Source organism: Hermetia illucens, chromosome 4 (genome assembly GCF_905115235.1).
Source record: "Hermetia illucens chromosome 4, iHerIll2.2.curated.20191125, whole genome shotgun sequence".
Lineage (NCBI taxonomy): Eukaryota > Metazoa > Arthropoda > Insecta > Diptera > Stratiomyidae > Hermetia > Hermetia illucens.
In genome coordinates this window covers 90,675,176-90,688,507 of record NC_051852.1, presented here as the reverse complement: position 1 = coordinate 90,688,507, position 13,332 = coordinate 90,675,176, and the positions used below count along the sequence as shown (strand labels likewise).

Sequence of the window (13,332 nt, the reverse complement as noted above, 5' to 3'; positions counted from 1 at the left end):
CTAAAGGGACTTGGCTAAAGAGGAAGTAATTTAGAGCAAGTTGCCACGATAATCAGACACTATACGCTTTCACTACCGACTCGAAAAATTAAATCAATAGCGTCTGTGAAAATCCATTTGAAATATTACCCAAAAAAGCCGCCGAATTATATCAGTATAATTATGCTTTTCGTTGAACCAAGGGAGAGGGTGAATTGTGGTGATAGTCATACTGTCAGCCAGTTTGCCGTAACCATGTATTGAGTACAACGCAAATAAACAATTGATTGCTGAAAAACTGATAAATTGCAATCCCTACAAGGGAAACAGGTTTTACTTAACGTCAAGAAGAATTCCCTCTGCTTACAATGCAAATGGATGAATGAATTAACTTTGAAGCTAATTATTAAACTAGCCAAATTTAGGAATATTATTCAAAATCAAAAAAAAATCTAATGGAAGATTTGCGGATGAGATATAACACCTTCTGCTTTTTTCGCAGTTTATATTAATAATAATCGTTGGCACAACAATCAAATTGAATTAGGGCCTTGAAGAGCACTTCATTAAAGATCGTAACCGTACACGGCGGTACACTGTAGGAGGGAATGTGGTCAGCATTGTGCTCGCCCAAGATTATTATCCTGATTGACTTAGGCATTCATTCATAGCTGTTCCAATAACTAATCCCTTTTCCACCAGTGAGATTTGAATCGTATCCTCCCGCTACGACAGCCCAGCGCTCTAATCACTTGAGCGGAGGGGTCGGTTAATTCTGATCATGTAGCTTCAGGAACCCAATGGGTTTTCATTAGTTTTTTTCTTTAAGTCGAGTTCACTTTATTATGAAAATCTAAATATATGATTAAAAGCTATAAAACTCTATTAAATGTGACCATACAACTTTTTCTTACCAATTACCATTTTCTTTGAGAGTACAGAGCAATGTCTTTTAATTCTCATTATTTAGCTTGTTAATAGTTAAATAAAGTTGGCACGTCAAAAAGCACCTCATAACATATGTTACCCCCTACACAGTTAATCAAACAATTGGCATGTCTGAACAGAAAATTCAAGGTGGGTGCATAGCCGCTTATGTTTTCAAAGCCGATAACAGTAGGTTTCAATTTTTGGCTTACTAAGGAAACTACTCCGAGCACATGGTTTACTGGATGCCACTATAATATTTGCTGTAGTGGCTCTTCTCCAGGAAACCGGTCCGTGTCCAACGCATCTCTTGCAACACTGTTACATCAGCCTTATATTGGAACAGGGTATCGACTAGCTACTCAGCAGCATTCGTTCTATACAGGAAGCGCACGTTCCACGAGGAAATGCGCAAATTGTTATTTCGTTTTCGTTGCCGGGTTCATCATTGTGTTTTCAGCCCAGTCCGAAGTTCCTTTGAACTCTGGGGACCGGTAACCTTTACAATTTAGCTGGAAATGTGAATAATTGACACACAAATTATCGCTGTATTTATGTGTGTGAACATTTACCAGAAATGTTCACCAGTGATAAAGATCCCCATAAAATTCTCATTCACATCCTGAATAAACATGGAATCCTCCGGCATGGCCTAAACAAATATGTCTGTCGATCACCGGCCGCCTGAGCAGTCAAAACTGGCAGACCAACTGCATCCCATCCACGTTACGGCCGCCGGTCAAATACGAACTCTTTAGGTATAATTGACAAGCCAAACTAACCGTGGATGGTGGGCTTTAGCTATGTATTAATGTAAAAACTCCTCTTCTAAGATGAAACCAAAGCCTTGATACCCGAAGCGCTCAGCTTCCAGTATTTTTCATGTCACTAGAATATAACAAAATTGTATAAATGAGCAGGGATTTGACATGTGATCTTCAAACCGATTGCACATATTCTTTTATTGATACATTTGAGGTTCGTGGCCCGCTAGTTAAATACTGTGTCTAAGACAAAAGCAACTTCAAATTCCATATTGCTATCCGCTTTTTCACGTACAGTATACGAACTAAGTCACATGCGCCAAACGCTAGCAATCGGCAGGTATTTATCGTGAAGGCTTCTCTCTCATATGCAGTGCCTCTCGTTTCTATAAACGTAACCTTCGCTTGCATTATACGTGGCCTGATCAAAAAGTTTCTGAACTTTCTCAGTAACTCTTTATTACGAATATTTATAATTGTTCTAATTTATCTCCTTTAAAATACTCAGCGAATACACTTCTCCCACCGGTGTTTCCATTGTTCGGTGCATTTGGAAAACTCTGTTTCATGGATGCTGTTCAACTGTTTCAGTGTTTTTTCTTTGATATCTTCTATAGTCTGAAACCGCTGTCCTTTCATTAGGTACTTGAATTTTGGGAACAGCCAGAAGTCACACGGAGCCAGGCCAAGAGAATAAGGGGAACGGGAAAGGGTTTTCATCGAGTTTTCGAGGGTAGTTATCTGGCGAATGAGGAGCGCAAGGTGATCAGCCGCGTTCTCGTGGTGGAAAAAAATAGTGTTGCCCACAATTTTGGCTTCCTCCGACGAACCTTTTGGCATAAAGTTCTCAGGGTTTAGAGGTATCGATAACGATTGATTGTCTCACCTCGTGATGGATGACACCCTTCGAATTGATGAAAACAATTGGCACTACTTTAACGGTTGATCTCACCTGGCAAGATTCTTTTGATCTTAGTGAATTTTTTTACTTCTACTGGGACGACTGCATCTTGGTTTCCACGTCGTAGCCTTAAACCCAAGACTCGTCACGTCTAATCATGTTTTTCAAGAAGTTTCCATTAGCTTTAGCCATTTCCAAGAACTTCTGACCAACCTTCAGGCGATTTTTTGATCATCTAACGTCAAAACGTCAAACGACGATTGGAACGCACAAGGGCATTCACTATGGTCACACGTCAATTCATGTTGAAGGAACGAGGGTCATCTTCACTTCATCATCAAAGTTTTGCCGCAGCATTTGAAAAGTTTTCGTGAACTATTTGTCCAATTTAACGGAAACACGTTGCTCCTCCTTCACGTCCATGACAGAAAACGCATAATACGAAAAACAGACTTCATTAAAATAGCTGAATAATCGGTTTGGAGAAGGTAAGAGCAACAAAACCAAATGGAGATTACTCAGTAAGGTTCCCCTTAAGAAATTAGTACTGAACCAGTTATCAACGTTAACGAGAAGGCGCGCTATTTGAAAATTCCTGAAAGTTTTTGTCAGACCTCGATAATTCGTGTCGTCAAGGAACTGACGATTTGGTACAAAATAAAGAAAATTAACTTTATGGGTCGACATATTTAATCGATGTACGAATTATGGGGATTCCACTGTAGTTGTTTCGCAGCAGCATACTTCTTGAAGAAGCCTCCGCAGAGTTCTGCTTCCATTTTGTGGTCGCATATTCCATGCGAGATGGTGTACATTTTTTGTAAATCTGTACTTTTTAATCTCTCGAACTATCGCAATGTTGCAAGGCATTTTTCGATAACAGACAAGGATTAATATTAATAATATTAATAATATATTAATTTCCATTGCGGCGTTTCCCAACTTTATGGAAAGTATAGCTCCTTATTTTGCTCATTTTCCATAAAGAGAAAATGTTGGTGATTTTCACCTTTTCAGTAAGTTTCTGCTAATCTTCCTAGAGTCTACATTACTCATTAAACCCAAGAACCAAAGCATATGTGTTCAACAAAATTATATCTTCCGTTATTGAGCTCGACATCATAACTCGCAGATGAAAATAGGAGGTAGAAGGAAGAACACCGGAAACAGTTCCAAGAGAAAATTTTCTAGCTTATATTTGTAAAATTATAACCATTTATATGTTATTTTAAACTTAATTAATCTCTTTTTTTTCTCTTTCAGATATTACACTTTTTCAATACACCACCCGGTCTAACCGATGAACAACTGATAGGAATTTTTAATATTAAGGAAGTACCCCCAACTTCGGTTCGAATGTTCCCGCTTAAAACAGAACGCTCATCGTCCGGCCTAATAGAATTTTCTAGTATCGCTCAAGCTGTTCTAGCAATAATGAAATGCAATCACCTACCGATTGAAGGCAAGGGTGAGTTTTACTATAATTATATGTAGTAGTCCAAGTAATAATTGGAGATGAACGAAGAGTGAACCATGCCATTACTCGATATTGATCCACCACTTACAACACCTAAATGCAACGTTAATTTTAATTATTCTCTATGTATATCCGCACATGATACTGTTTCATCAGCCGAAATTCGAAAGCTGCCTGAGCTTGAAATATACTCGACTAAAGCCAAAGGGATGTTGCCCTACAGTAATATCCCCGGATTGGCTCCTCCTGGAAACATCATCGATTGCCTTCTCATCGATGGTAGTCAAACACACGAAGCTATTAATTTACTCTTGGTGAGTGATTGATGGATGTGGCCTAAACTGGTTGAACAACGTTAAATTGTGGTGGGCTGGTAGGAACTGGGAAAGTGTTGGCCTCGGTGTAATGGCTGAACCGAATCTAGTTAATGACCAATTTGCTTGAAATCACAGCGCTCAAATTGAAGTGAGGTGAAACAGACTTGATCCTGATGTTCGACCTGCACGCCAGATTTCGTTGTGCCAAATCAGTGAAATTTTCTGTAATTTCAACGTACTTATAGTGCTGACTTGATTCCATCCCTCTGGGGAACGTAAGCATTTTTCAAGAGTACCGCTTTCGATAATTAAGGCTCATTGTAATTCCATTCCTTGATTAGTTAGCGAAAAAGTTGGTACACATTGGCATGTTACCAATCGTGCGTTGACTTGGAAAATGTGTACAACGTTTTACTGCTTAACTGCGTTGTTAGCTTCGAACTAATTTTAATTCCCTAATCGGGGGGTATCGATTTCATTTTCAATTCAAGGAGCAATTGCTCGGAAAAGTACACCGTAATTGAGAGTTTCAAGTTTCGCTTCATTTCCTTGTTGTTGTATTTAAGAGTACATCAACTTTCTGATTTTCTATTAGATAGAAAAGCGTACGGCTAAGAAGTGAGGTAAATGGGTATGTTAGCAAAACGATAATAAATGGTTTAGGCATTGATTTTTGATGCTTTCAAAAAATGGCAAATGGAGTCTAATACCTCATGCCCTCCCGAGTCTACAATTCTCACTCACTATGAATAAATTGACGCAGATAGTAATTATTTCTAATCAGTATCAGGTTTAAGTAGAAATTTCTCATATCTGTAATATTATTATCCGAGAGAAAGCCACTAGGACTTCCCCGATTCAGATTGCTCCATTTCACAAAACGCTACGAAATAATTTTCGATTAAACATGATGTGCATTCATCCTTGGTCGTAAAGCATCGCCTAAGAGCGCCTAACCTTTTCCTAGCACTTCACCTGGAATTTTCATTTCGCTAATGCATATCGTGCATTTTTTTATAAAGAATATTCAGCACAAATGCTGTGGAAAAAATCGCTTTTCCGGTATCCATTCTGCGATTCTCATGAGCGTTTCACCTGTATCTAGCTGGTGCAGTTTTGAGGTTGGAGAGGCCGAATTTAGATCATAAATATCATCCCCTCTCTCTATGTATGTTCGTGTTTACAGAAGGCACCCACGGCAATGGATTTCAAATGAGAAATGATTTTCATTCCAATGCAAGGCACTACAATGGAAAGCTGCAGATATGAGAAGCAGAACCGTCAACAGTGGATAGAATTTTATTCTGTGCAAAGCAATTAAATAACGCCTCGCTCTCCATCGGCCACAAACTTTTTCTCTGCAGTATCTCGTTCGTTTGGTTTACTATCAATTAAAACATTCGACCTCAAATATGTTGTGCTATTTTTTTCATAAGTGAAAATGTCCGAAAATTATCTGAGTTTCCTTTGCCATTTTCGTGGAAGCCTCTCCTAAATATGAGACTAGTTGCGAAAAGCTTATATGCCTACAAACGTAAGTTGAGAATGTAATTCATTTTTTTATGAAACATCGTTAATGTGAGAAAAGTGGTAGGAAGTATCATGGCAAATTGATAAATATTATTCTGCCGGCAACAGGAAATTCGAAAAAGGATACAACCCAACCGTAAATTTACATAATTTGCAGATCCGCTTGTTTTTCCAAACAAATAATAACGTACGCGATAAATGGCCTGGGTGTGAGATGGAGAATGATGAATGAGTTTTCCTCTAGGATTTTGTACTTAAGGGTTCGCTCAGTGGAAAGCGCTACTTGGTTGAATGAGTAATTTTAAAGGATGACATGATATATGGTAGGAAATGAATATTAAGGGAAATATTGTTGATTTTTTTTTTATAAATTGTAGTTTTTAAAAAAAATTAAAAACAGTTTAGAAATTATTAAATGTTTATTGTATGGTGGATATGAAAATTAATAGACATTTGAACACGCGACGATTGGAATCTACATCAATTTTGAAATTGAATACGAGATGTTCGTCTCTAGGTCGAAAGACATGTAGAAATGAAGAAGAATAAATGTCTTTTTGCCAGTAATTTCACGTTTTTGTTGGGTATTATTCTTTATATACTGCTACTGTCCAGATTACAATTTGCCTGCCGTTATTCAGTGGACACTATCACTTTGGGTTCCAGTTCTTAGCTTTCCAGAGCTCAGTTGCAATGTCGTCAGGTCCTGATGTTTTTTCCCATTTAATTCGTGTGATTTCCTCTTCAACTTTGTTATCTTACGAGATGGAGTTTATCCAAACATCGACAATGGCTGAGAAAACTCACTCGAATAAAAATTCATTTAGTTTCGAGAAAGGCCCGGAGTGATATAAAATTACTGCAGCAGCCAAACTAAGTAGTTGATGGTATTGGAGGAATGAATATCTTTGAAGCAAATTTCTCAGACAAAAAGCCTTATAAACCCGATTAATTATGGTTCAAGTTAAATATGCATTAGCAGAAAAATCCTTACTACACTGAAAATTATATCTTGACAGGCTGAGAGAGCGTTAGGCCGAAATCCACTAGGTTGCTAGGCATATTGACGAATGGATGAATTGAAACAGCACCATGAAAGTTGCAAATGAGGTCTGAAACCAAGGTGAAACAACATTTACCTTAAATTGCGCATTAATAATTAATAAGATTAATAAGATTAATAATAATCGTTGGCGCAACAATCCATGTTGGATCAGGGCCTTGAAGTGTGTTAGAGCACTTCATTCAAGACCGTAACGGTACACTAGGAGGCAATGTGGTCAGCATTGCGCCAAAGATTATTTTGAATAACTTGGGCACTTTAAGCTTCATTTAAGGCATTTACACTTGGTGCAAGATTTGGCAGGATGAAACCAGTAAATCCATACAAGTATAGAATCTATCTTTGAATCAAAATCGACTTTAGTAGGAGAGAAAGCAAAGCCGGGTACATTATCTTTGGATAAGTTGCTTGCCTTTAGACGATCACAGTCCAGAAACGCCCTATGCGAGAACTCTTCAAAAGTGAGGCAGAATTCCTTAAAATGGAGCTAGCGAGTTCCACTCATATTGCACTTACCGTGAAACTGTCGATATCGTGGAAGGAAGGACGTCAGCCGTGGGTGGGGGATCTTCCCCAACAAAGGAAAATTATTTGTGTTGAAACCGAGTAATCTGACTGATGAATCTATTGCTTCGAAAGCAGGCGATGCTAAAGGGAGTTGCTATCAACATAATAATAATAACCGTTGGCGTAACAATCCATATTGGATCAGGGGCTTGTAGTGTGTTAGAGCACTTCCAGACCTAACGGTATACTACAGTACGCCGTAAGAGACAATGTGGTTACTATTGGGCTCGTCCGAGATTATTACTCTGATTTTGACTCACGTATTCATTCACAGCTGAATCGACTGATATCTGACATCCAGTTACGATAACAAATCCCTCTGCCACCAATCAGGTTTGACCTTCCGTACAACTATGAAGGAAAGCTTAGATATTTTTTCGTTCGTTGACTTAAATTTTAAGAATTAAACATAGTTGAATAGACACGCAATCCACACGAATATGGGCAACACACCAGCATTCTGCCTTCTACGTCGTGGAGATTGTAATGCCTGGGACTAGGTCCTTATTATTACCTGACTAACTGACAACTAAATTCCCAAGAAAGAGTATTGCAGAGTTTCCAATCATAGATACTTCCTACATCACAAGGAGATACTGTACAATCTTATGGTAGAGGCTATCAAACCACTCCCAAACTTTTAGATTTGCGCTACATAGTATACAGTTTACATACCGATGGCAGGCAAATGTATCGATGAGGACCTAGAGGACTTCAGATCAATCAATCTTCCCCACTTTGTATTCGAAAATATTAAAGCTCGCCAAAAATATCCAATTAAGGCTAATTATGGAAGGATTATTGCATCCCAATTCCCACTAAGTTATGGTTTACGCTTCCATTCGGTTGTCGCGAATGGTCACCAAGGAGGATAGAAATTTATGGGCTAGCAACCTATCTCGGATAGAGACCAACCAAGCGGCAACAACCTTTGGCTAACAAAAAAGAGTATACGATTTTTTGCTGAAGTGTGGTCATGCTACTCCACAACACTGTAGAGAGCTCCAGGCTGCTTAATTTCTCCAACTTGATCTTTCATCGGTTGGACAGTCTGGATATGACCGAAGTGAAGTGGTGGGACTTTGAATAGTATCCTTCTCCCCTGTGACATTGTACTTTTGCACTTTGGAGGTTGTAGTGACAGCAGATATGAGTTGGATGTGGGGCTGTTGCTGGTGACTACCTCGCGGTATACTCTCATGGTCTGTGAGCCAATTTCTGCCAATATTTTGACTGGAAAATTCTGAAAAAGTTAAGGAGCATCAAAGTTACGCAGGGCTATGGACGAAGGGAGATTTTTTTTTATATAAACGAGGGATGTGCTTTCTGTGAGCAGGTGACATTGTGAACGTAATTATGGATTAGAATGCGATAACATCTCGCTCATGGGATAGGGAGGCACGATATTGGTGACCGAATTAAAAATGTGAACGGTTTGTAAATTGCCACTACTTCCTTTGCTTTGCCGTTGGCGGTACACTGTTCGAGTCTTGTTTGCAAATTCGCTGCTGGCATTTTTTAAGTTTAGTGGGCTCTCTTAATTGATGCATAGGAATGCATTGACGCATGGGAAAATTCATTCAGTGATTAAGTTTTTTATGTACAACGAACAGCATCAGTGTACGTGCGGACTTATAAATTTCTAATTATTGTCTTGACATTATTATTTATTTGCCTAATTCGCCATTTACAGGTTATAATTTCTTTTTATGAGAAAGATATCAGCAGTATTACTTAATTCTATGTCCTTGTGCCGCATTTTTCTTCTTGTTAATGACGTAGTATTCGTTATTAAGAAACCAACGTAAACAATAATTCCCTGCCTGTCTCTTTCAAATAGCAAGGCTTTACGTCATAAAAGGATAGCGACTGTAAGACTACGCAACAAGAGAAACTTATTCAGGCTTCCATGCCCTGTCAGGAAAAAGCCCATTTTAAGCCCAAAGTCTACGATGCAGCTCCCTCTGGTAGACATACATTTCACATACTCATATGTGAGGCTACTTTCGTGCCATCTAATCTGCCATTTAAATGTAGCATTCGTTCCAGATAGCTGAGTGTTTAGAGCACAAGGATGCCGTACGGAAGGTCGCGGTTCAAATTTCGCTGGTGGCAGTAGGATTTGTATCGTGATTTGACGTCGGATACCAGTCGACTCAGCTGTGAATGAGTACCTGAGTTAAATCAGGGTAATAATTTCGGACGAACGCAATGCTGACTACATTGCCTCCTACAGTGTACTGTACCGTTACGGTCTTTAATTAAGTGCTCTAACACACTTCAAGGCCCTATTCCGATATGGATTGTTGTGCCAACGATTATTATTATTATTCTCGTTCAGTAATTTTTGGTCGCAAGCGTCCCTAAATGGCCCACTTTAATCATGCCGCGAGTAATTCTACCCCATCGAGGTGATTTTCGAGACCTGAACCTCCCAATGGCAACTAACCCAGCAACCCACAAGTACTATCACGCCAAGTCAGCGTAGGATCCCCATTCGTCTTGATGCTCTAACTTCATTTATATTTGCTATGCTCACCGAAGAATCGTCTCCAGTCTACTTCCTTAGACTACATCAATAATTCTATATAAGATGAGACACCTAACCCGGTTAGTATCAACAAGAGGTTTGACAGCACTTTAATGACGTGCCCTTTCCTCCGCTTACTGGGAAAAGCACTATGGGACTCGCACTCCATTGAATAGCCCAACCTTAATAGGGGTATGGTGACTTACCCTACATCAATCCAACAATTTCCTTGGCTGCACAGACGCCTTTGCTATTATGAAGCTGACAGGTGGAAATGAGGACATCGTTTCGCTGAAATCTGCTCTGCTTTCTGGCCTCCGTTGTTCGTCATTTAATAAATAATGTCGACATCCTACGACCTGAGGGTCCAGTTTATCCTGTAGAGTGTTGCTTAGATCGATGATCGGCAGCCGTGTGTTGTATGTCAAGGGTTCACTCGTTTTTGTGATGTACATTCCTGAATCTACCAATAAATTGCAATAGGCAGACCATATAACAGATTCCATGCTCATACTATGTGCCTACTAACGAAAATTGCATAAACTTTGAGAATCCTCCTCGTTGCCCTTACGAAACGATCATGTCGACGGTGCGATGATTGAGAGGGTGGAGCGTCAGCTTCTCAATATCACTGCGCTGGGTTCGGATGCCAGTCGTTATGGTTGTGTGTGTTCGTCTAATGTTTGGCTCGTTGCTTCAAGGGGGTCATGCTTTTTTTAGAAATTTTTTGTGAAGAACTGGCTGAAGATACAAATACGAATTTTCACCATCAATTTATTAATATCTTGAGCGTCCATAGTAATTTTTCCAGCCCGATTGCGTAGTTCATTATTGAAATTCAGAGCAATTTATACACCCATCTCCAAAAAAAGGTGTCTTTCTGCTGCCACGCTAGAGGGCGCTGCGGTCATCTTAAAGAGAAAAAGTAAAAGGCATTTGAACGTACAGACTTAACTACAGTTCGCAAACTAGGATTATTATAAAATATTAAAAACTAAATTGTTGGTGCCTTCTTAAACTTTTTTTTTGTGAATTTAGGTGTTTTTTCACAGTTTTTCCAATGTATAAAAAAAAACTACTGCATAAATCGCAATTATCCTAGTTTGCGGACCGTAGAAGTATGTTCTGAATAAGTCGTGATCATGACTTTTCTTCATTTTTACCCAACCTGACCGAAACTGTCGCTGAAATGCACTACAGATCTTTGACATCGTCATAATTGAAAAATTGTACATTCCGAAACCAATCTATGCTCCGTAGCTAACGGTCGCACATGTTTTTCCTATCATTTGAAAGAAATTGCCAAAAATGTCAAATTTTAGGAATTTGGGGTCTATTAGAGCGGGACGACAAAGACAAGGTGTCCATTAAGTGGTCCTAACCGAATGTAACTGTCAAAATCGAAAAGAATTTATTAAAAGGCAGGGTTACTAAATCCACTTGACTGATTTGTTGGAAGAAAATTTTTTGAGTGAATGAAAAAGCAGTATCCAGGGAGCTAATCAAGCCTGAATATCAGATGTAATGTAACCTTCTTAAATTGAATTTAAAGAATTTTTTAAAGTTTTTAAGCTTTCAGGTTTGTTATTTTGTGGATATAAAAAGCATCCAGTCTTCCGTATAAGTGGAATTAAACAAAAGTTGGTACGTTCTTTGCACTGAACCAAGCGGTGTTGTCTAGAATGAATGTTTTCCTTAAAAGCAGAGATATTTCCCTTATCCTTAACTTGTTATAGCTAATTGAAAAAAGTTCGATAATAAATTTTTCACGAAGTGAAAAACTCTACTTGGAATCGGATGGCGGAATGCGCTTATTCTTCGTGGCACTGCTAATTTTCCTGATTTCCACGTCAAGACATTTCTAATTTCCGCTCCGGAAATAGTTTCCAGCAGCGGAAAACTTTCTTATTTGCTGTATCTTCCTATGCACGGATCCACCATTGTACAAAATTATTTGTGAAAATCTGAAAACTAGGATAGCCTGATTAGGAAACTCAGATTCTCTATCTCAGAGAGTTTATGAAGAAAAGATTAGAGAAGGAAAGCATAAATTAGACTTACCAAAGACTTAACAAGCAAAGATGTTTCTTTTCATTATCCGTCTGTGCTCTGGAATGATTTTTCTCATAAACGAAAATATATCAAGATTCTAATTGGTATCGTGAGAAACATTTTGGAATAAATGGTTTTCTATCTAAGGATAAAAAAGAACGAGGATTCAACACGTAAAAGCAACAGTAGTGACTGATCCATGGTCGGGTTCTCCTATTGAGATAATTTTAAATTCTGTCTTCAAAAGGATACAAATATTAAATTTCTGCTAACAAGAGCATACCCTCCAGAAGCAACATACGATATGTATGTTGGTTACGTGCCGTACACTTGAAATTCATTTTGAAAATATAAATGTGATGCTTCCAAGCGAATTCATGAAGGGAGTGAAGGAAAATGAAAACAAAACACTCTCAAAGTTTACTCTACCATGTTTGCCAAGTCGATATATTAAATTTATATTCCGTAGAACTAACATTTGTGGAGTATTTTGAGGCAAACACATTTCCACAGTTGTGTATTGAGGCCTGCTATGCTTGTAACTGTGTTTATTTGATTGAAAGCTGGCTTAGAAACGTACAAAGATTGTCCTCGGTCCCTTTGAATAAACTTCCACCTTCACAGATATTATGTGGCAGAATAGTATTTCATCGATTTAATTGAAGCGTTTGCACGTTCCGATTTCTGAGAAGATTCCACCGTTTGTTCCTCAAATATCAATAATGCGGGACATAATGGCATCGGCAAAGACTTTTTAAGGAGAAACTCTGCTACTGCAAGGTATTATACATATTTTATCTATTGCGAATCATAATTTTCATAACATACGTACATAGTGCAGCAACATTTGTTAGTCCCCTGAGGCCGGGAAACGTGAATATTCCACTCTTCCGGTCAGAGGCAACCCATGCAAAGGATATTTACGATGGTATTTTCCAATTACGGTAAGAAACTTTGCCTGCCTAAAATATTGCTAAGCTTTTTAGTGTCGCTACAGAAATAAAGGGGAACATGCCTACTTTACTGAATCCCGAATTCAGCTGCAGGATTTCCCAGTATAAAAGTGTTCTAATTTCTACTCGTTCAAGTTCAAGTGAATACTGAAGTCATTTCTCTGAAAATTCTGAAGGATTCGAAATATTAATCAAACTAATTGCAATTCAAATGTGAATGGATTCGTCAGTTTATATCAAGATTAAAAAAGTAACGAAAATTGTTGTTAGCA

General features: G+C 38.5%; 1 protein-coding gene across 13 annotated transcripts in view; it reads left to right on the top strand.

Annotated features, from left to right (window-relative positions):
• Nucleotides 1-13,332, top strand: part of LOC119655946 (heterogeneous nuclear ribonucleoprotein L) — a 440,324-nt gene that overhangs the window by 406,877 nt on the left and 20,115 nt on the right. For 11 of the 13 annotated variants that reach the window (XM_038062138.1, XM_038062141.1, XM_038062142.1 and 8 more), the window contains one exon: nt 3,835-4,039. In XM_038062138.1, the coding sequence (XP_037918066.1) occupies nt 3,835-4,039 (205 nt within the window). The remainder of the gene's footprint in view (nt 1-3,834; nt 4,040-13,332) is intronic. The other 2 variants (XM_038062140.1, XM_038062139.1) reach the window with 1 other exon arrangement.